This window comes from Sarcophilus harrisii, chromosome 1 (genome assembly GCF_902635505.1).
Source record: "Sarcophilus harrisii chromosome 1, mSarHar1.11, whole genome shotgun sequence".
NCBI lineage: Eukaryota > Metazoa > Chordata > Mammalia > Dasyuromorphia > Dasyuridae > Sarcophilus > Sarcophilus harrisii.
Window position 1 is genome coordinate 106135758 of NC_045426.1, and position 25303 is coordinate 106161060.

The 25303-nt window shown below is 35.4% G+C and overlaps 1 protein-coding gene across 5 annotated transcripts in view; it reads left to right on the forward strand.

Moving 5' to 3' along the window:
- Positions 1 to 25303, forward strand: part of FREM1 (FRAS1 related extracellular matrix 1) — a 151654-nt gene that overhangs the window by 33552 nt on the left and 92799 nt on the right. For all 5 annotated transcript variants that reach the window (XM_012543371.3, XM_031946382.1, XM_031946431.1 and 2 more), the window contains exons 5-12: positions 2353 to 2549; positions 4822 to 5145; positions 8290 to 8398; positions 11271 to 11402; positions 12714 to 13058; positions 13740 to 13882; positions 21444 to 21640; positions 23145 to 23235. In XM_012543371.3, coding sequence (XP_012398825.1) covers positions 2353 to 2549; positions 4822 to 5145; positions 8290 to 8398; positions 11271 to 11402; positions 12714 to 13058; positions 13740 to 13882; positions 21444 to 21640; positions 23145 to 23235 — 1538 coding nt within the window. The remainder of the gene's footprint in view (positions 1 to 2352; positions 2550 to 4821; positions 5146 to 8289; positions 8399 to 11270; positions 11403 to 12713; positions 13059 to 13739; positions 13883 to 21443; positions 21641 to 23144; positions 23236 to 25303) is intronic.

A 25303-nucleotide genomic window follows, 5' to 3' on the forward strand; every position in this document is an offset into this window, starting at 1 on the left:
CAGATATTATCTCATTGGCTCTCCACAACAACCCTGATATTTGCATGCTTTTATCATCACCATTCTAAAATTGAGCAAACAAGGCTAAGGTTAAGCAATTTACTAAGAGTCAGAGCTACCAAGCATTTAAGGTCACATTTGAACTCAGGACTTAAGGTCAGATTTTATGCCAGGCTCTGAATTCCATCACTACTCCATTTAGCTGCCTCAAATGTATACCTTTTGAAAGCTCAGGATCATCTCCATGCCCATGCTTGGTCATTGAAAGAAGCCTTTAAAGGAAATGACCATGGGTTAAAACAAAAAAATATATATTCTCTCTCTCTCTCTCTCTCTCTCTCTCTCTCTCTCTCTCTCTCTCTCTCTCTGTCTCTGTCTCTGTCTCTCCTCACATCATCTTTCACACTGTCTCTTTCTGTCTGTCTCTATGTTTCTGTCTCTTTCTCTATCTCTCCTTTTCTCCCTGTCCCTTTCTTCCCACTGGCCCAAAGCTATACTGAAATTCAGTCAAAATCCTAATCAGAGAATTATTCTTTGTCAATAAAACCCTCTGTGATGTTGGCTCAGTCACACACATGAGCTCATCTCAGTGTTGGTCCCTTTTATGTCTGAGCCAACCCCACCTATCTCCTAGCGTATACCTTTCCCCTGTGGAAATTTTGAAGGCTCAGAATTATATTGTTCAGATATCTCTTTCCTTTTGCTTCTGCACCCATTCATCCCACAATCCCCAAACTTACTTTGCATCCAGATAAACAAACAAGTTGCCAGGAATCCACACCCAATCCACAAACTAATATACTATCAGAGATCTATTTGTAGTTAGTATTTGTCTCTTTTTGTGTGTCTCTATCTCTCTGACTCTCTCTCTGTCCCTCTCTGTCTCTCTCACAAGCATAAGTATTCCCCACACTCTCTCAGCTTCTGCAGTCATGTTCTGCTTCATTCACACACTGTCTCTAATGTCACCAATAATATTTTCAAGTCCCAAACTCATTTTGGTCCACATTTCATATTTCTTTTTCCATGCTTCATCATTCTCAACACCCACAAATACCTGGGGGCTAACTTGGAACTACACCTACTGAGCTAATGATCAGAACCAGGAAAACATCCTGACATTCCCTTCTAATTCCCTTCTAGCCAATGGAAGGGGTTGGTGATGTTGGTGGATGGAATAGAAAGATGACAACTAATAGTTATGAAAGACCTTTTTTTTTTTTTTTCAGCTCAAGCTGCTGTCCAAATTTTTTTTTTTGTTGTTATTTATAGTGATTTCTAGAAGTTCAGGCTGATTATTCAAAAAGCAAATAAACAATTCCTAACAGGGAATTCATTCATTCAATTAACATTCAATATAAAGGTTAGGGATAATAAAAAGAGTTTGATAGTGATGTATTTTTATATTTATTTAGGTTCAACATACATTTCTATAAATTTTTATATTGAAACTTTGATTAGATTTTGTTTATATTCATAATGAGCCAGAATAGGAAACCAGCCCAATTACACTTCTTAAATTTAAAAAATTACACTTTGTTTCCAAATCCTTCAGCCCTGCAGAACAGCTGGGGGGCAAAGCAGGGGTGGCTAGGACACAACAGGAAAATGTGGATTTTTTGACTTTCCAGATGATGGCTGCAGGCTATGCCTGTGGTTTTGGGGTGGCCAGCCCAGTCCCATCACATCTGTCCATCTATCTATCCATACTATTTGATCTCATCTCTCTCCCTTTAGATTCTTGTAATAAGTAGGTAAGAGATTATTTCTTTAATTAAATTATCCCATTGTGATAATGGAAATAATTGCTTATCCCTGATGGGTAGTGAATAGTTCTATTGATGTCCTAAGAGAGAACATTTGACATTCTCTGCCTTGATGAATTGTGAGAGACTTTGACCAAAGGATAACTAATCAGATTGTTTTCACTAAACTTGTGAGGTCATTGACCTTCATATGCCACACATGAAGCTTCTGAGAAAAACTGCTTTGAAATGAGCCCCCAGTCCATTTGCCTGAGATGAATAGGGACGTGCTGGTTGAGTGGTATAGAACACATAACTCATTTAGTTTTCTGATACTGCATTTCCTGAGGGGGTAGAGAGGCTCATGAGAGTTTTGTGGCCTGGTCAATTGATTGTACTTTTCAGCAAATTACACCCTTTGAGGATAACCACCAACTCTGTTGTGGATATAAAGTCTGATGAAAAGGAACATATGACCATTGTGGGTGGGTTTCTGGAAGGGGGGCTGGCATGGAATCCATGAGAGGAAGGCTTTGTCATATGTTGCCTTTTGTTTTCTCACATTTTTAATCAAGGAAAGTTTTAATGCATTATCTGTTCCCTTTAGAATACAGGAAAGATCCAAGGTGTCCTAGTGGCAACTGTACTCCAGGGTTGAAGAAGATTGATAGTCTCAAAGTCAGCTGTGAGGAGTTTCTGCTAATGGGGCTGCGATATCAGCACCTGCATCCTCCTTCTCCAAATGTCGATTATATTTCCATCAGCCTGGACCTCACTGACGTCAGGAGTAAATCCATATACAAGGTAAAACTTAGGGTTATGGGTGTATATTTCCCTGGTGTACTTCTAGTGGTTAAATAAAGTTGGGATCTTTACCTCAGGAACCCTTGTGATATATGTAGCTGGAAAGCCCAAGGATTCAAGGAGGCAGTTTACTTGAGGAAGAGACAATGATAGTATTAACACTGGTGATTAGAAAAAAATACACATATACACATACACAAATACACACTCATATACAATCAGCACATAATCATCTTGTTCCATCTGCTTCTCTCCTCCCCTCCACCCCCACCACAAACTATGACCTAGTGGGACTATGGCTGGCTACTTGGCAATAATAATTCTCTTTTTCCCTATGCACATATGTACTCACTTCAGGCTACATTTTGTTCTTTTCCCCTTTAAGATTGCCTAAATGGTAATGGCCACCATATTTCATCTGCTTTGCAGAATAAAGGGCCTATATGGTGTGACTTAGCCAAAACTCCATACCCTCCTTGGGATGAGCTTGTGTAATAAGTAGCATTTACTCCTGTGATTATATGATTTCATCAATGTGGGTATTCCTTCTAACAATACAGATTGGAACCAATCCATAATTGGTCAACTTGTGCAAATCTTGTCTGTCCTCCTGTGAGTTCATTTTAGGATATCCAATTTTTTTTCTGTTTTACGACACAGTTTTAGGCTTACTCTAAGATGCTACTTTTGTAATATCATAGATAACAGATGTTTTTGCAAAAGTCTTATCGTGTCTGTATTTAATTTAAGCAAGCTGGGTTTTTTTTGGGGAAAATAACTAGTTTGGACTTCTTCAATCCTTTGGCATTTTTTCCTGCTCAAGAGAGCGAATTTGATTCTGGTGGTAACCTTAATGCTAATGATGGTTATAATATCCTTGAACCAGAAAATGTTAGAGTAGGAAGGAATTTTAAAGGCCATCTCACCTAATCCTTTTTACACACATGCACAAAAACACACAAGAGTCAGAGTTAAATGATTTGCCCAGAATCACACAGCTAGTGCACATTTGAGACTGACCTAGATTCCTCTTGACTCTAGGATAGTGCTCTACTGCACTACCTACCTGCCCTTTAATCTCATTCTAAAGAAAAGGAAGCTGAGAACTAAGATTATTATAGCTTACTTGCAGTAGAACAGTATCTAGAATTCAAGTACCAAGGCACTATATCAACTGATTTAGCCTCCTTATCTCACTTGATCTTCATAACAACACTGAGAAGTAGATGTTATTATTAACTCCATTTCATAGATTAGGAAGTTATACAGGTTAAATGAGTTGTCCAAAGTCATACAGCTAGTGACTGTCTGAAGTTGAATTTAAACTCGGGATTCCAGGCCTGGTATTCTATCTACTATGCTGCCCACGTAAAAATGCCGTACGTTTTGAAAGGATTCTATACCTCAGGGAAAATAAGAACTGCCTTTTTATAGCACCTGGAAGTTTTAAAGTAATATATCTCATTTGAGGCTTATAACAATTGTGTGAAGTCACCTGTGTGACAGTATGGAGGTGTCCCTAAGTCTTAGTGCAATAGACTTTTGGGACACCTTGAATTACTATGGTTTTATTACCAGTAGAATGTATGTTATCCTTCACCTTGGCATAGGACCAGTCAGTTAAAAGTCAGACAGAACAAGTGATTTACCCATAATCACCCAGCTAATAAATGTCAGAAGCAAATTTGTGAATTCAGATATTCCTAACTTTGAGTGCAGAATCCTATCTACTATATATCATGCTGCCTGGATGCACTCTCTATTGTCTACTGTCCAGTTTAGGGAATCCACATGTAGCAATTTTGTGTATTAAATTGTGTGTTAATGACTGGTGATTTTTTTTTAATTTTTACTTTTTAGTAAAAAGGTGGTTTGATCTCTAGAAAATAAAGCAATTGAATATTTTCAATTCAATACAACTTTGTTAAATACCTATTCTGTCCAAGGCACTTGAGGCTATTAATGAGAAATAGTCCATGTGATACTGTAGAAAGAGCGCTGGATTTCTAATCAAAGAAGCCATTTTAAATTAGTTTTTGTGTGACTTTGGGCAAGTCAGTTTGTCTCTTTGGGATATGTAAAAAATAGAGGAATTGAGGTAAAGACTTTTAGGGTTGGGGCTGCTTTCTGACACTAAATCTAGGCTACTATGATCTTGGGACACCCAGTTCATGACAAGGGTGTTATGGTTAAGCTTGGTGAAGGTGCAGTGTATGGGAGTTTTTGGTTGTTTATTGATTTTTCTAATGTGGTCTTTTTTCCTCTGCCAAAGTCAGAGAATATGTGGCTGCCTGTCTCTATCAAAGCAGCCTTTCCCAATCAGATCCCCAGAGCTACATTCATGCCTGCTTACATTCTGGAAGTGGATCAGTTCATCCTGAGCTCTGTCACCACTTCTACTGTGGACTGTGAAGATGATGAGACACCCAAATCTTTGCTGGTGTTCAACATCACCAAGCCCCCTCCCCAGGGGTACTTCACCCACCTGTTGGATCATACCAAAGAGATCTCCTCATTCACCTGGAAAGATCTAAGTGACATGCAGATTGCCTATCAGCCTCCCAACAGCAGCCACACTGAGAGGAGAAATTATGAGGTAACCTGGGTGGAAACAAGGCTCATAAGTTATTGAATTTATTGGGGAGACCCTTAGTAATCATTCAGTTTATCCCCACTTTTCCCTGACCCTGTCAAACAGCTTTCATGTACGTTTTCCCTAGTAGATGAGAATCCAGGAACATGCAATAAAACTGCCCATGTGGCTCCTGGATGATTGTGGGGGGCATGGAGGAATATTGCTAAAAATGAAGGCAGGTGCGTTCTTCTGAAGACTTCTGTAGTTTATGGAAAGTAAATGGCTAGTTAGATAGTTTTTTTTTTCCTTGGGTTCCCCAAACTGAAATTTATGAAGATGCTATCAAGGAAGAAGATTCCCAAACCTCACTTGGAAACTCATACTGAATAGTCTTCTCTGTCAGAAGATCTTTCTGTGTAATCTAAAGCCCCCTTGACTGCAATCTAAAGCTCATTTCCTCTAGTATTACTGCAGAATAGCTGGCTACAGTCTCCCATATAATAGCCTCTTACTTACCTCAAGACCTACCAGGAAGTTGGTGAAAACATGGTGAAAAGTTTAAATCAATGTGGTTAAAGTTTATTGTAGAAAATGAATGTCCCCAGGGTTAGCAAATTGCCTTCCATGTAATTTAAGCATTTCCTCCCCATACTCACCCTCAAGGACAGAAAGACTTTTAGGGCTATAAATGCTTGTTTTTACCCTCTGCTTCCACTTCCCTTTCTGAGTTGTGAGAGCCCCAGTTATTCTTCTGATGACCTTACCTCTCAAAACTTCCTGTGGTGGAGTAATTTTCTAATTATTGATAGAGCTTTACCGCCAGCTACAGATCCAGTCATACTACTATTTAAAGGGTTACCGTGCAGGTATTTTGGCTTGAAACTGAGGTGTGGGAAATGTTGTGACTCTTACAGCAAGAACTTTCAGTTTATTAAATTCATTTATTTAAACATCTCCTGTTAATAGGGGACTATAGTCAGTGATAGAAGGAGATTGAGGTTAGATAAGATTCAATCTTGCCTTCTTGGAGTTTATAGACAGGGAAGAAAATTCTGTTATCACACACATGCCCTTCCACAATGTACAGATAATTATCTCTTTTAAATAAAGATAATCCAAATTGCGGGTGATTTTTACTACTGTGTATAATTACTAATTTGAGCAAGTCAATTAACCTTTCTAGGCCTCAGTTTCTCCTTCTTTGAAATGAAGGGGTTGGAGTTTAGGTGGAGTTAAGTTTCTTTTCAGTCCTAAGAATATTGTCATATGAGCTTATGTATCCTGGAAACTACAATAGCCCGTGAGTTTGGGGCTCAGCTGGTTTGGGTAAGGCTTCTGAAAGGAGACTTAAAATGGTTCTGATCCCAAATGGAGTATCTATAATTATTTATTACTTGGACCAGTGGTTTATAGAATCAAGAGTTAGGACATCATTTTTATCTTTTTCTATCCTAAGTTTATGTTTTTACAGAATCCCAGAACAGAAAAGGCAATCTTACAGATCATTTAGTCTAACATAGGAGGAAAATGGAACAACAACAACCAAAAAAAAAAAAAAAAAACAAACCCAAAGTAAAATACTCTGAGTTCACATAGGTAATAAAAGGACAGAGTCTAGGTATGAAGCTATGCATTACAATTTCCAAACCTATGCTCTTTCTAACATATGTGTTCCATATTTATTACTTCTTTTATGAGTGATATCTTCTGTTTTGTAGTTGAAGTGAGAATTGCTTGTAGTATAGATCTCAAACCTTAATCTTTAAGTAGCTGTTGATTGTTCTGAAAAGGCTTTCATCTCCTTGGTTTGATCAGTATAACATTAAATTAACATACATTTTTGTGAAGAAAAACATTGAAATGGTAACAATACAACTATACAAATGACATGAACTTAAATTAAACAGCAATTTGAGTTTAAGATTATGAGTGTAGAGTAGAGACTCTTAATATTTTCTATATCATGGTCCCCTTTGAAAATCTGTTGAGACCTATGGACCCTTTTTTGAGGATGGATGTTTTTAAACTCATTAAAATTTTTAAAATTATTTTTATTTTTAACATTTTAAAATTTTGAGTTCTATATTCTCTCCTTTTCTCCAATCTATTGAAAAAGCAAATAATATATTATTAAATAGGTGAAGTAATATAAAACATTTTCATATTAGCCAAGTTGGGGAAAAAAGTAAGAAAAATAAAGTTTAAAATGTATGCTTTAGAGTTTTTACTCAGAATTCATAAATTCTCTGGAAGTAGATAACATTTTTCATCATGGGTACTTTGGAATTATTTTGAATTTTTTGTTGTCTTGATGATAGTAGCTAAGTCTTTCAAAGTTGATTATCTGTACAATATTGCTGTTATTGTATATAAGGTTCTCCTGGTTTTGCTTACTTCACTTTACATAACTCTATGTAAATCTTCCCAGTTTTTTTTTTGAAAGCATCCTACTAGTCATTTCCTACAGCACAATAGTATTCCATCACAATCATATATCTTATCTTGTTCAGCCATTCCCCAATTGATGGGTATCACATCAGTTTCCAATTGTTTGTCAACACTAAAAGAGCTCGGATTTTTAATGCATTTAAAAATAAATAGGATTGAAAGGAAATAAAAGATGAGTAAAAATAAAGATGCATTCTTTCCAATACAAGTGCACGTGGATCTCCTGAAATCTATCCATGAACCAATTTGTATATCCCAGGTTAAGAACCCCTAGCTTTGAAGATATATACCCTCTCTATTTCCAAATCTTGGAATTTCTCACTCCCTTGAAGGCTAAATTTAAGTGCCACTTTAGATGGAACCTATAAACTTTTCTGGTTACTCTAATTAGTGTACTTTCCTTACCATATTTGTATATACTTTATATTAATAGTTCTATGTAAATATTGTTTGTGTGTCTTCTTTCCTCAACTGAATATAAAAATCCTTGAGGATAGGGACTATTATTATCATCATCTTTGCAATCTTGATGCCAGGCATCGTGTTTTGCATTTAATAGGTGCTTGATAAGTTCTTGTTAAATTAAATTGAATGAAATTAAATATCAGTAATGATGCTGTGGCATTAAACAGGAAACAACTTACACTTATTTCCATTTTCCTTTTTTTATATGGCATCTTGTCAATGAGTTCTGCAAATGGATTTCTCTGTTAACAGGTGGAACTTGAAGTATACGATTTCTTCTTTGAAAAAAGTTTACCAATCACAGTCCATATTTCTATCAGAACAGCAGACACGAATGCTCCTCGAGTGTCATGGAACATGGGTGAGGTTCAATATTATTCATTGTATAAACTGCACTCAAGTATATACAAAGGGGTTCTAGGGATCATGCTCTCTAAAACTGGAAGGGACCATAAGAAATCATTTTATCCAAGCTGGACTTGGAGTCAGGAAGATTGAAGTTCAAATTCTTCCTCACATACTTACTTGCTGGGTGACCATAGGCAAGTCACTTAACCTCTCTGTTTCAATTTTCCCATATGTAAAATGAGGGGGTTGAACCTGATGGTCTCCAAGATCCTTCCCACTCTAAATCTATGTCATTTTGCAACTGAAACCCAAAGATGTTGCATTCAAAGAATCAAAGCATTCCCAAATTAGAGTTGTTATTTAGGCTCCTTAAAATGGATGTTTTATATAATCATGATTCATGGTCATTATATTTTTGTCATTAAGATTATTGATATTTAACATTATTTAATTTTTAAAAATTTTATTATTTTTTATTACAGCTTGGATAATTTTTCAACATTGACCCTTGCAAAACCTTGTTCCAAATTTGTCCCTCTCTTTCCCCCATCCCCTCCTCTAGATAGCAAGTAATCCAATATATGCTAAACATGTTAAAAATATATAACATTATTCTTAATAAACAAAACTCAAGTTCATACTTAAAGAGACCAGAAATCTTCTTAGGCTTGGTTTCATTATAAATGAGGGTAAATAAAATAAAGGTATGAGGGTATAAATATAAATGAGGATAAAAATTCTTGTCCAATCCCTTGCTCATAAGTCTGCTCTGGGGTTGAGACAGAGTAAAACATGGGCAATGTAGGAATTTTTGGCTGGACTGTGCATATGTTTATGTTTTCATGTATATTTAATTTGGAGGAGAAATGGGGGAGAGAATAAATATATGGAAAAGTAAATACAATTAAAAATAAAACATTTGTTGAATAAAGATGGCTTAATTAAAAAGTAACATTTCAGAAAGCTTAAAAGGTTCATATTAATTCTTTCCCCCATCATCCAAAATTTTGTGCTATACATTCTTCTTTCCATTTTATCTTCTTGTTATTTATAATTTTTGTTTTTACATCATATTTATTTTCAAATATCTCTTTCTATAATCCCCTCCCCAGTGAACCTTTCCTTGTTTTAGAGGTTAAAAAAGAAAAAAAAAAAGGAACTCAGCAGAACTAACCCACTTTGACTGATTTTTTATACAATACTTCATATTTATAATCCTTTTCAATGAAGGCAGGGAGTGAATTTTTTCAACTGTTCTGTAAGAGGTATCTTGGTCATTATGTTAATTTGATACAGTTTCAATATAAAAGTTTAAAAGTGATCAAAATGAAACTGTTTGATTTTAAGTTTAGACATTTAAACTAGGCAGTAAAAGAAAGAAACAAGATATTTGTTTCTTAGGAAACCAGTATCTCATCTAATATTTCCTCCACAAAACTGCCCCCCCCCCAACCTTCCTAAAATGAATTTTATTGTCTCTCTACTGTTCAAGAACTTTTAGTGGTTCCTTATGACTTCCAGTAAAAAACTAGGTGGTATGAGTGAGTAGAATGCCAAGTCTGGAGTCAGGAATATCTGAATTCAAATTTGGCCTCAGCTACTTACTAACTGGATGAACTTGGGCAAACCACTTAACCTTTACCTCAGTTTCCTCACCAGTAAAATGGGAATAATAGTACCTATCTCCCAGGGTTATTGTGAGGATCAAATAATATAATATTCATAAAAGTGCTTAATAAAATGCTTAGGGGGGCAGATGCCATATAAATGTTAGTCCTCTTTCTATTCCCTAATATAAAATGAGCAACTCTTTAGCTTGTTCTTTTACCTTTTACCATCTGGCTCTAGCTTTCCAGGATTATTACATATCACTTCTCTTTAGGAACTATTTTTTTTCCAGTCAAATAGGCTTATTTGCTGTTTCCCAAAACATTTCCCACTTCAGTGCCTTTGGTCAAGCTGTCCACAGTGCCTGGAATGCATTCCTTCCTAATATCTGCCTTTTAGAATCTTCCATTTTATTCAAGTTTTAATTCATGGGTAATGTCCTATGGAGATAACCTTCTTAAAGCCTCTAGTTATTCCTACTTTCTCCATTCTTAAATGATCCTGCCTATACTTAGGCATAATAAGTAGTTCCCACCCCTTCCAGTCACCATCCTCAACCCCTATGAAATGTAAACTGTCCCTGGTGGGAGGGCAGGGAGGGCAATTTTTTTGTTTTTCATTATATCCCTTGTTTCTGATTTGGAGCTTTGCATATGAACAGCACTCAGTGGCTTGCTAAATTGGTTGGAGGTACCTATAATTAATCAAAGTAACAACTCAGTTACTTAATACCTAGGTGGACAAATCTCTTGCTTCTCAGAGCCTCAGTTTCCTCATCTGTAAACCAACAAGCACTGGATGATTTCAAAGGATCTTATTGAATTCTAAATCTAATGGTTCCAGCATCATTTTTTTTTTTTTTTTTGCTGGGGCAATTGGGGTTAAGTGACTCACCCAGCTAGGGAGTAAGTGTCTGAGATCAGATTTTAATTCAAGTCCTCCCGACTTCAGGGCTAATGCTTTATCTACTATGCCACCTAGCTGCCCCTGGTTCCAGCATCTTAGAGAAAATCACCATAATAGCAAACCCTATGAACTCATTTGCTCTCTAATTTCTGCCTCTATTTTCCCTTTGGAGACTCTGTCTTAACAACTAAAATGGAATATATATTTTTGAAAGGAAAATTGATCATAGTACCTTAAAATACTTTCAAAATATTTAATTTGCAGATAGTCCTGTAAAAGTAATCTTCTAGTTTTCTATTCTCATGATTCTCTTACAATAGATCTATTAGCATTGCACAGGATTTTTAGAAACCCTCTTTTAATTCTTGCAGGTCTCAGTCTGCTGGAAGGACAGTCAAGACCTATCACCTGGGAGCAGTTTCAGATAGTAGACAATGATGACATCAGTGCCGTTCGCCTGGTCATTGTTGATGGCTTACAGCATGGGAGACTTACTGTAAGAGGTAAGCTGACCATTATCCTTTGCCTCAGTCCAATTCCTGAAACATTTATGGAGGATTTATCATGTTTAAGTCACTGAATGGAATATGGAATGATAAATGCATCTGATGCATTTAATAACAACAATAAACCTAACTTTAAAATAATATTTTAAAGATTATAAAATGCATTAAATGTATTATCTCATTTGATCTGCACAGTAGTCCTGTTAAGTGGGCCCTATTATTCCCACTTTATAGCTGAGGAAACTAATATTGAGAGTTAAGTGACAGTGAATTATTCTGGAGATGGCAACTCATAAGCCGAAGGGGGTTGTGATCCTCATTGGCAAAGAAGGGCCAGTCATCCAGTAATTAACAATATTCAATATAACAAAAATAAATCTTATACGTTTTGATTATATGTGGTGTTCTTTCTAAAGAGTCCTAGGGACTCAATATAATTACTCTCATAATAAGTGTTCTTATTGGAGATTCAGTAGGAAAAACATGATTTGACTCCATTTTTCAAATAGGAAGTTCAAGAATAAAGTGACTTATCTACTTTCACACAAGATCTGAAATAATTTCCAAATATTATTCCAATGTTATCTTGCCTTGTCTAATACAGTTATCCTACTTCTGTGTATTTAATGTAAGAGTTGAGATGTTATAACAGATAACAGTTTAATCCTGGGTTGCTCTTCTTATTAATTTATGACTACTATAAAAATGGTATCATATTTTTGCATAAATCACTGGTAACTCAATAAAGAGTAACCACATTGCTTTCCACATGTCTTGTGGTTATAACAATCATGTATACAAAAGAGTTATCTATTGGTTGGTTGGTAGGCAACTTTAGCTATTCTTTTTCTTCGATGAACTTTCAAAAAGAGTCCAGCTTGAATCCAAGCCAGTGTTCTTAATTACATTACAGGAGGAGAAGTGGGTGAGCTCTATGCTTTGCCACTCTTAGACTACTGTTGACCTGGGTCTCCATAAGGACCATTAGACTCCTTGTCCAAAGATGACAAACAAGAGGGCTTCTGTGTATTCTACTATCTCTAAGAACATCTTGGTGATGACAATTAAAAAAGAACCCTCAGAGAACTTGAGTTACCATCTTGAGTTTGCCTATAATTCATAACAAGTCATATGCCCTTTTTTGGCCTTGGTTTTCTCATCTAGGCACTGAGGATTGTATTCAGTGTTCTCTAAGGTCTTGTTCAGCTCTAAGTCTCTCTGTGGTAGTGCTATTGATTGCCGCATGGTATTTTTCTGTAGTATTTTAGACTTTCATCTCAATAATTCCTTCACTTCCTTTTCTTCCAGGAGGGAAAGGCTTCATTTTCACCATAGCTGATATTCAGGCTGGAGCTGTTCGTTACCATCATGATGACAGTGACTCCACCAAGGATTTTGTGGTCTTCAGGATTTTTGATGGTCACCATAGCACTCGCCACAAGTTTCCCATCAATATCCTGCCTAAAGATGACAGCCCCCCTCTCCTCATAACAAATGTTGTGATTGCACTTGATGAGGGACAGACTGTGCTCATCCAAAGTTCCATGCTAAAAGCTTCTGACATGGATTCCAGTGATGATTACATATTATTTAATATCACCAAACCTTCCCAGGCTGGGGAAATCATAAAGAAACCAGGGTCAGGATTCATTGGTAAGCTAGGGAACAATTACAGTAAGACAAGTGTCTTTTTCCCTTATTATTTTTCCTGGACAGTTTCCATATTTATTACATGTTTATTACAAGCTCACTTTCACATCATGTGGATTTTTTCCAGGTATTTTCTCATAAACTGTCAGTGATTTAGAACACTCTAATCAGATTTTTTTTAATAGTTTGGACCTAGAATGGGCTCAAAGCTGCTTTTGTACTTTCTGTTAGGGAAGAGAAAAAAGTTGGTAATGAAAATTAATAGTATTAAAAGGATTTTAAAAAAAGAAGGGATCTTTAGGTTATGAAGGAAAGCAAATTGACTTTAGACACACAAAAAAGAATTTTTGCAAGAACCATTTACATGAACTATTAATGTGCTAATGACTAATAATTCTTATATTTATTAAAGATGATAAATTAGAATTTCAACACATTAGCCATGAGAAAAACTATATTTCCTTTTATTAAAGCTACAATTTGCATTTTCCCCTGCCCCTACCTCATTCCTCTTTCCCACTCCAAATATTTTTGTAACTATTCTGTACTAGTGAGATTTAGCAAAGTATTTATTTAGTATATTCAGGGTGAATGATTTTTAGTAGGCAGTGTCAATTGCAGGAGACAGGTTGGTTATCAAAAGATGCTAGGCAAAGTGTTACTTGTTGTTCTGTCATCCAACAGGCTATCCAGTTCCTGGTTTTCTTCAGAGAGATCTCTTTAATGGAATTATCTACTATCGACACTTTGGTGGAGAAATATTTGAGGATTCTTTTGAGTTTATTCTCTGTGATAGCCACGATCCTCCCAATCTCTCAGAACCACAGGTGAGAGGACTTCTTTGAGCATTCTTTGAAAAACTAATAGGGAGGTATTGCAATATAACAATGTAGTACTTAGAGTTAGAAATGTGGAGGTTTGAAGCCTGTTTCTGACACCTCAATATGATCAAGAGCAAGTCACCTAACTTTAAGCAGCTTTACTTTCCTCATCTATAAAATGAGAATAATAATACTTGGACTCTTTACTTTAAAAGGTTATTGTGAGACTCAAAAGAAAAAATGATTGTTTAAAAAAATTGGGAAAATGATAGCTTCAAATCACTTTGAGAAAAATGCTAGGTGTTGCTCTTTTTTTTTATTTTAAAAAGAACTAATGATGTTCAATCAGCTTCTTTGAAAGAATCAAAGTACTATTATGAGGAAATCATTAAAATAGGATAAGAAAATCTATTTGAGCAAACTTTTCTTAAAGGACAATTGTAAAATCTTAGAAATTGAAGCAAATTGAAGTTAGGTCAAAAAGAGTGAATGGATATGTTCTGAGGATTAAGTTTTTGTTGTGAAAGTTTCATATTGCTAACAAAGATCAAATGAGCTCTTTCTTTAGAGGAGGATTTGCAGACACAGATTTTTGGCGCAATAAAACTAAGAATTTGGGTTGTCCAAAAGGAAAACTGATTTCCTTAGAAGACAGTGACTTCCCTTACACTAGAGCTTTTCAAACAAAGGCTAGATGGCCACTCTTGGGCAGTTAAATAGAAGAGATTCTAGATAGGGGAGGGATTAAACTAAATGCCTTGAGAAATCCCTTCCAGGTTGTTATTTTTTATTTCTTATGCCATTTTCCTTTATTTTACATTCTTTCTTGTGTTATATTTGTTTGTATATATTAAATCTCCTTTATTGGATTATAATATTGAGGGCAGGAATTATATAGGTTTTCATCTTTGAATCTCTCTCATCTCTTAGCATAGAGAATTAAACATAAACTCTTAATATGTAAATCTTTCAATAGATTCATGTTCTCATCAAACAACCAATAAGCATTCATTAAGTGCTTACTCTATCCAAGTACTTTGCTAATCATTTAGTATACAAAGCAGAACAAAAACATCTCATGTGCTCAAGCTTATATTATAATGTAGGAATATATAATGTGTATAATATTATAACATATAATATAATGTAATTATATGCATAAAACATGAAATAGATGTTACAATGTATATGCCATATATAACACACATGTAATGTATGTTATGATGTATAATATAATTCTATGATATATAGAGACACATAAAAGAAATGGGTACAGAAATGGGAGAAGATAACTTTAGCAGGAAAGTATTTCATTAATAGCTTCCAACTACTCAGATTAAGACCTAACCAAGCTTCTCTTTCTTTGTGATTTTTTGCTGTCTTCTCCAGATCCTCCATAGAGGTTCTTTCCTACCCCAATGGAAACACAATAGAGCTTTTAACATTTTGTGATCACTCAGCATTTTCTATGGCTACCTAGGATTGAAAAGAAAGTCCTTAGTCTGACATTTAAAAATCTTCACAATCTGTTTCCAATTTATCTTCCCAGTATTATTCACATTACTTTCCTTCCTATACTTTGTGTTTTGGCCAAACTGGCCAACTACTGCTTCCTGAAGTTGACATTTCATTTCCCTACCTTCATGAATTTATCTCCTTTGCCTGAAATACAGTTCCTCCTATTGCTTCAAGTAGGTTTTAACCACTGGTTGGCAGTGCTCTCCCAACCTGATCACCAAAGAAATTAGGCATAGAAAAGTTTTAGGTTCACCGTGTCAGTTATAGGCTCTTCCCAATACTAGGAGGTCCTGAGAAGTGTCCAGTATTTGCAGTTCTCAGAGAATTGACCTTCCCTCCCTTCCCTTCTCTTTTTTTCCTTTCCCTTCCCTTCTCTCCTCCTTGTCTCCTTCCAAGCACTTTAATACAGTTGTTATACTCTATTATCTTATTATCCTGTGGGGTGTGATCAATGCTGATTTATCCAATTAACTCTTGATTCCCCACCTCTTGGAAAAAACTCCCTTTCTTTCCCGAGGTATGCTGTATTTCCCTGAACCTAAACAAAATCTAATGGAATAAGCCATAAAGATGAGCCGTCAAACATGCTATTGTATACAGTGTTTGCTGTAGAGATAAAACCAATTTTTAAAAATCCCAATAGTACCATAAAGATACACTCTTTCTCAGACCCAGACAGTATTCACCCAGATTGTGGACATTCTCTAAATCTGTGAATGTAGAAGAAAACACTGTTTAGCTTCAGATAGTCCTGGGGTAACAGGTGTCCCAAGTCTGAGGTTTGACCCAACTTCCCAGTCTAGAAATCCAGTACAGAAATTGGCAAACATATTAGTGTAGCAAATGGATCTCTGGGCTGACTCACTGATTTCTCAGCATCTCTGATCTAGACTGTCTGCTTCTGAGTCCTTCTAGATGCTAGATGCTTTTTCTCCGGGTATCCTGTGGTTTCACATCATGAGTTTATCACACATGAAATTGTGTTTTAGAATTAAAGGCAGGTACTTGTCCTCCATTCCACTATATTTCCCTGCCCCTTTTTTTTAATGTTCTTGAAATTAAAAAAAATTTTTTTTGGCTGATTCTCAGCTTTATAGATATACACACTCTCAGAAGTTTCATGAGTTGGATGGCAGCGGGCTGTTAACTTGAGACATGATGCCTGTCTTTCAGATGAGGCATAGATAAAACTCCAATTATATTTATCTTCCTTCAAGGCTCAGCTCAGGAACCATTTCCTATGTAAAGCCTTTCCTGATTTTACTTATGCTTGTTCCTCCATCAAATTAATTTTTACTCATTTGAAGACACATAGTTAGTCAGTCACTTTGTATTAATTAAGTGCCTTCTATGTTCCAGGTACTGTGCTAAGCCCTGGGGATACAAAGAAAGGCAAACAAACACACACTGTTATGATAAAAATGCCTTCTCTCTGATCTCATGTGGTGGGTAACTGCTGCTAAAAATATATTTATCACAACGCAGAAATTATGGAGGCAAAAAAAAATCAGGATTTTTGTTAATGCTAAACATAGATTCAGGTCTCAGAGAATACCTGAACCCCAATTAAGACCCTTACAAGTCCTCCTATAGACAAAAATACATCAGAATGACAGAGAAATAATTCACATGTAAATTCCTCTTAGGCCATAAAAATAAAAAAGAAGATAGATCCATAATCCTATATTTTTTTCAACGTCAACTAAGGCTTACAATTTAGATAAACAAAGGCATAATCTCATACATCCCTTGACACTGTCAAACAAGCTCTTTAGGCAAAACTAAATCAGTTTTTCAGATTAAGTTACATTTAGTGGTTTCACAAATAAGACTGATTGAGGATAATTTACATGTTGCCAAGGAGCCAGAGACTATTGAGATTCTTCCTCTGACTTCTTATCTAAGGAATGTTTAAGGCGCTAAAATAAAATTTCACATTATATGGGACAAATTTTGGTCAGGTGAAGTTAATATTAACACAGACTTTTAGTTAACCTAAATTTGTGGGAGGGATGGCCATGAGTACCTAATAATAAAAGGAATTTAAAAATTTCTGTAACAAAGCAAAAACTGTTTATGCTCTCACAGAGTTCATAGTCTAAAGATGAGGTAACAGTAAAACCAATATATACAGGTTAGATGGGAAAATGGTCTCTGAAGGAAGACATTAAGATTAAGAAATTGTAAATTCTGAGATTAAGAACTGTTTAATTTTTACCTTTGTATCTCTGCTTCTTAGCCCTGTATCTAGAAAGCATTTAAATGCTTATTATATTGAGTTGAGATTGAAAAAGTATAGAACTTCCATGAAGATCTTGATGTCATTTGTCAAAGCAAGATTTGATGACATCAATACAGAGGTAGACCCAGGAGAAGAGAGTAAAAAATGTGTTGAAATATACATGCATATACAAAGAATATAACATATAAAATGGAAGAAGTCAAAGATGTCTAACTTATTCAGAAGTTTCATGTTTAATATCATAAATAGATTTCTCAACCAGAAACACAGTTTTAATCATAAGCAGAAAGAAATGAGCAACTGCTTTGGGGGGGGGGAATTATTCCTGAATTAGCTCTCTTTGGCTCTAAACACCACCAACCAGTTGTTGTTTTCAACTTTTCGTGACCCTGTTTGGGGATTTCTTGGCAAAGATACTGGAATGATTTGCCATTTACTTCTCCAGTTCATTTTTACAGATGCGGAACTGACGCAAACAAGAGTTAAGTGGCTTGCCCAGAGTCACACAGATAGTAAATGTCTGAGGCCATTTAAACTCGGGAAGATGAGTCTTCCTGATTTCCAAGACCAGTGCTGTCTATCTATTGTACTACCTAGTTGCTCACCATCAAAGACAGAGCAAAGATCAAACTCACTGCTAAAGTAGAAGAATAAAGATTAGAAGAATATCTTGCTTATACCTAAAGTAGTTCCAATCAAACCTAAGTGAATAAATTGTTGACTCTCAAAATGAGAAATGAATATATGAGAGATAAATGTAAGGATATTGATTCTAGACATATCCTGATTACTAGAATGAATACTAAATCTAGGGATCCAGCACTAGGGTCAATTTTCAAATCTGCCATTTATTTCATCTGTAACCTTGGCCACTTAATTTTTATTTCCATTTCACTCTTTTAGGAAGTAAGGGGTTTAGACCAAATGACCTCTTTCCCATTTTGAATTTATGATCCTATGGTTTTAAAAAGAGAGTTAGATAGCAGATGACCAAAAAACAGGGGAAAATGGGTTAAAATGTAAAAGTTAGAATATATTATAGTAATAGAGTTAGAAATGAGTGGGAAAATATTTAGTTCTGTACCTTCTTATTAGCAAGTTACCTCTTTTATTTATTATATCCCTTTATCCTCTATCTTGTTAACATTTTATTTAGGAGTTCTGGTTTAGATCTATGATAGAGTACTCAGTTATCTGGACATTAAGAAAAGTAAATGTTTATGGAAAAAGATACTAGGCTTTACAGGATTTCACGAATTATCACTAATTCTCATGTTGTTTTTATGTAGAAGAAATGGTATGGATGTAGTTTGGTGTCCTCTTCCCATTTAGAGGACCAAAATCTTTTCTTTTTAAACAGTTTTTAAGCCTTTTTTTAAAGGGAGAACTCAAGACTTTCCTCCTTCCCTATTCCACTGTTAAAAACTGAATAGGTCATATTTTACACATACACACACACACACAGACACACACATACAGACATACACACTATATATATGTATATAAATGAAAGTCAAAGCTCATCTCTCAACAGAGAACGCCATTACAATGAAAGACTAATTGTACCTAACATTTGTAATCCTATCTAATGGGCCAAAGTAGTCATGCTTTGTAGCTCTGATTACAATGAAATTCTATACAATGAATAATCCAGTATATTTCTATAGTTTACATCTGGAGAGAAGTCAATTTCACTTATAATCTGTTTAAAAAGAAAAGATTCTGATATTCTAGATGTATTCTGACTTGTATTTATTTATTTATTACTGTATATATGTATGTATATGTGTGTGTGTGTGTGTATACACACACACACATACACACACACACACACACACATATAATTGTTCCCAAAACAACCAAATTTAGCACCTTATTCTGTGAAGCAGGGAGGGCAAAAGGTAAAGAGATATGAGCTAAACTTAACACAATTTCTTTGTTCAAATTGGAAAGCCAGTGTTTTATTCAAAGTTCCTACAGGCTAAAGAATAGATAAACCAATAAAAAATTTCTGAAATTTTTTCATTGTTAAATTTTTTATCTCTTTTCTTAAATATAAATATTATATCACACATAGTATATCATAAATATATAAAATATGTATATATTCATATATAATTGTGAAACCCTACAATATCCAAAGAATCACAATTATAGGTGACCAAAAGAGCTTTGGAAAGATACATATTAGGTATAAATAGGTTGTAACATTAGCTACATGATTTGAAAGAAGTGGTATACACAAGTGCAAGCTAGGATATGTCTGGTCAGAAAAGGAAGTTGTTAGATCATGCAGAATGAGAAAGGCTTCATAAATGTACATCGTTAGCCTGCCCTGATACCCATATGATATTTAAAGGCTTGAAAAAAATTCTCTAGTGGATTTATGGAAGGATTTAGAAAGAGAAGGCAGGAATGGGCAGTGATGTATACTTTGGAAGGAGTATACACATGGATAAAATCATGGATCTACTGAAAATACATGATCTTATCTCACCTTACTATACTATTGGGTAGTGGTTTAATTGCTTTCAGTTAAACAGTATAAAGATTTATTAATTGTTTATCATAAATGATGCTTTATGCTTGGTGCCGAGGGTCCAAAGATGAAAATGGCTCAGTCCCAGGCCCTCCTCCCCTCTCCCAGCAAACTGAGGAGGGCAGGCAGTAAAGAACATGTACACAAATAAGCATGGTGTAAGGTACAATGCAATAGCACCAAAGTAAAGGTCTGGATAAAGTGCCCTTAGCACAGTTCTAGGAACATGGTGGGCATTTAAAAAAGGATTGTTGAACTGAGAAAAATACTCATGAAAAATTTGAGAAGAGAAAGACCACTTTCAGCAGAAGGCAAGAGCGCAAGCTGGTTTGCTACTGCACAAAGGTGGGAGAGAGCAAGATGAGATCAGGGAACAGCTGGTAGTTCATTCTGGCGATAAAATGTAGACAAACAAACAAAAAATGGATAGAAAGTAGATTAAAAAGTGGATGGAGTAGATAAAAAGGAAGCATATTGAAATTTAAAAAATTGTATGTATATATATATACAAACACACATCAATGCTGCATAAACTAAAATAGGAAATAAAATTTGGTAGGATATGTTGGAAACATTTATCATTATAACTATTTAGTCCAGTCATTTTAGTCACGCCCTTCTCTTCATGAACCCATTTGGGTCTTTTTGGGTTTTTTTTTTGTTTGTTTGTTTGTTTGTTTTTTTGGCAAAGATATTGGAATAATTTGTCATTTCCTTCTCCAGCTCATTTTACAAATGAAGAAACTGTGGCAAACTAGGTTAAGTGATTTGCCCAGAGTCACACAGCTTATGAGTGCCTGAAGCTAGATTTGGACTCAGGAAAACAATCTTCCTCATTCCAAGCTTAGTGCTCTCTATCCACTGTAACTCCTAGCTGCCCTTAATGATAAATTTTATGATCACAGATTTACATTTGTTCTAAGTGTATTCTTTAGGGATAGCATTAAGTAGAAGGAAAAACAAAACGTTATTTGTTTAGTTTAAATTCCTATTCCAGAAGGAGTTTATTACATGTAACAATTATTTTGGAAAAGATTTAATTATCATAATGCCATAGAAAGGCAGAGGCTATAGTGAATAGAGTATTGGAATTGAGTTTGACATCTCTCACCCTGCCCCATGCTTATTAGCACATGCTCAAGGACAAATTATTTAACTTCTTTGACTCTCAGATCACTTTCTAAAACTATATCTTATAAATGAGTTGTGACACTGAATGTATGTTTAGGTTTCTGCCAATTCAACCAATTCTCCATTTTGCATTTCAGACAGTGGTGATACACATCACTCCAGTGGATGATGAGCTCCCAAAAGAGGTTCCTGGAGTGATTCGGCATTTGGTTGTCAAGGAAACAGAGGTGGCTCATCTCACAAAGAAACATCTACATTTTGTAGATACAGAATCTCATGAGAGAGAGCTTCTCTACACAATAACAACACCTCCATTTTTCTCTTTCAGTCATGGGTAGGTTAACTTTAAGTGGAGATAAAATCAGAGGGTCTTTCTGTTGCCTTCCTTCAGCAAGCATTTTTTTTTTAACACTTTTGCCTTAGTTCTAAAGTCTAATGCTTACTACAAAACTGCAAGTTCTGGATTTGACCAGAAAATGAGCAAATGACAGCTCTTTATTAAATGCCATATGTGTGCAGAGCATTCTAGTAGATGTAGGACAGCCAGGTGGTGAAATGCATTGACTAATTACATGAAGATCTGACTTTAAATCTAGCCTATTAACAGTAGCTGTGTCACTTAACCACTGTTTGCCTCAGTTTCTCATCTGTAACATGGGGATACACTGGGGAAGGAAATGGAAAAATATTCCAGTATGTTTGCCAAAAAAAACCCCCAAAAACCCATGGACAAAGTCCATAGAGTTTGACCTGACTGAATGACTGAACAATCATAGAGGGGAAGTATGAAATTTATATGGGAAGGGAACAAGCATCATTAAGAGTATGTGTCAGACATTTTTACAAATATTATCTTGTTTGATCCTCACAAAACCCTGGGAAATAGGCACTAGTATTATCCTTATTTTATGGTTGAGAAAACTGGGGCATACTGAGATTTAATAACTTACTTAGCTAGTTAAAAAAAAAAGAGAGAGAAGAAAAAGTGTTATTTGAATTCAGGTCTTCTCAACTTCAGGCCCAATATTCTATGCAATATATCACCTAGCTGCCTCAATAAGCCATTGGCCCTGTTCACATGAACCTTGTCATTATATGTTAAAAACATTAGAAAAGCCATACATCATGTCAGGTGCTTAAGGGAGATAATGCATGTGATAGTCATAGAGATATGAATTATTATTGTTGTTATTATCATTGGCATGGGGCATTAGGTTATTACCAACAAGAGGGAATCTTGGGAAATGTGGCATTTGAGTTGGACTTTATAGAATGGATAGGGATTCAGCAGACAAGGATGGAAGAAGGGTCATTTATTCCTGGCCCTGGGAACTTCCTCAGGAAGAGTATGGAGAAAGACCAATACAGAGAATGTTCAGGGAACAGAGTTATATGACATGGACTTAGTCTCAGCAGTTACATGGTGTGAATTCATATCCATCACTTCAAATACCCACTTGTGGCCTCAAACTTACCTGTGTCAGCTATGGAATCATCATTTACGTGCAAAGACAAACCATTTGCACCAGGGCCAGCAGAAGCACATTATGTTTGTATCCTAAACAAAGTCACAGTCTAATAATTTTTGGGATGGTAATAATAACTTCTTTGCTCATGTCAAAAAATGAAGCATTATACTCATTTTCTACACTACATTTGTATCAGCAATGATGAAACTGCCTTGGGAGTAAACACGCCAACAATGCCATTTGGTTGTCTTGGCAAACAATGACAATCAGGAAGTATGTTCTCTTCCTGGCCTGTGAAATTTGAATTTTGAAAATGAGATCCCAGATTTGATGGTAAATGCACTAATTGGTGCTAATTTCTTTCCTTAGCCACACTGATGCTGGGAAACTGTTCATGGTGGATAGCATATTGAAACTAGGCAAGGATCCTTCAGCTCTTGGACTGAGATCATTCACTCAGGTGCGATGTTGTATATGAATATCAGGTATACACGCAATAGACATCTTGATATTGGGGCAAGGGGGAATTACCCTAATATTGGGGACTGTTTGCCGAATGATGTGTAAATTTTTCACATTTACTCACTCTTTCTTTACTCCTTCTATTCTTTTGTCCATGAGAAATAGAAGATATGTGGCCCAGAGTGGTTATGTGGAAAAAATGGTGTTCAAGGCAAGGAAGATTCATAGGCAAGATTAGCAGCTGATAAAATTTTTTCTCATGGATATAGATTAAGTCATATGGAAAAAAAAAACATCCATGATATCATAGTGGCAGTAGAATTCATAGTGATATGTCATGTGAGTAAGGTCCATAGTTCACAGACCATTGGTTACATTTTCAGAGATCCCTTTAAATTTGTAAACTGATATTAAATAGACTATTCATTATAAGAAGTAAATGAGATGATAAAAGTGAGAGCATTAATGAACTGTAGAATATTATCCAAATACACAGTGTTCCACCTCTGAAACTTACTACCTTTGGGACCATGGACATAAATTATCTAACCTGGGGAAAAATTATAGAAATACCTACTTAACTTTCTTTCATACTTCTCAGGCTATCTTCTGTGTGACTCTTGGCTATTGAATGCAGCAATTCAAATTATTTGGCCAGACCTTTGTAAAGCCTCTCTGAGCATTATACTAAGCAGTGGAACAGAGAGAAAATTTAGGGAAGGCCTCTGTAGCTTATATTCTGTTAGGAAGATAAGATAGGAGATAGATGTTTACATATACAACATAAGTGCTTTAAAGAAATAAAAATTAAAGTGCTAAATGAAGTCTGAATTGGAAGTTGTGATCAAGTGGAGAGAGGAAATTATCAAGTGGCTCAGGAAAGACAATGGAAATCCTGGAATTTAAGTTGAGTTATGAGTTACGATCAATTCAAATCAAATAAGCCAAGATTTGAGTATCTCTTGTATTAGGTTCCAAGGGGCCTAACATAAATATTAATAAAAGCCAGTTTTTTTCCCTCAAGGGAGTAGGAGAAGGTGCTAAGACTTACTCTAACATTTTAATGAATTCAGATTTCTAGTTATATACCACTTCCTTCATCACTAGAGATCCTAACTTACCAATACCGTCTTAATTCTATATAACTTTTGTATATATCTTTCCATAAATCCTCCATAGAGTATCTGCTCAATTTATTAGGCACATTCCTTTATGTCTTTTAATATTATATATAATACCTGTGTTTTCCCTCTGATTTCTCTAGCACCTGTTATAACATCAGTTTACCTAATTTTATGGCCATATCATCATTTTCATCATCATCCTTATCATCACCATCATCATGAAGATAACTAGCATATATGTAGTGCTTTAAAGTTTGCAAAATTTTAAAATATTATTTAATTTACAAACCTGGGTGATAGGTGCCAATTTTGGTCACATTTTAGAGATGAGAAAACTGAGATTGAGAGAGATTCAGCAGCTTGTCCAGGATCACACAATTAGTAACTCTGCAATTCAAATTCAGGTCCTTCTGATTTTTAAGTGAGTTGTTTCTCTACTGTGCTAACGAGATGCAAAAATATTTTTAATTTGCTTTCATATCATTTCTTATGCAAGTCATTTTTTTTGCTGAAGTAATTGAGATTAAGTAACTTGCCCAGGGTTACACGGCCAGGAAGTATTAAGTGTCTGAGGTGGGATTTGAACTCACATCCTCCTGACTACAGGACCAGGAGGATCACACTTTATCCTCTGAGCTATTTAGCTGCTCCAAGAGTCATTATTGATAATACCCTGCATACTGCCCTCATGTGCTTTTGGTTTATTATTTATTGTCCTTCAGATCACTTGTGATTTTTCTGAAATCTGGGATATTTCATGATATATGATAATATAGTCTTACCAGGAAATCATTGCTGTTAAAAGAGTTAGAATTTCATTGCAGGACACAGTTGGAGTCATTGAAAATGCTGCACAATTTCCAAGTGAGATCCTGCCTACTTTCTTTCTCTTAGTCAACATTAGGTTCCACTAATTTCTTCTCTATAAATAGATGATGAGAC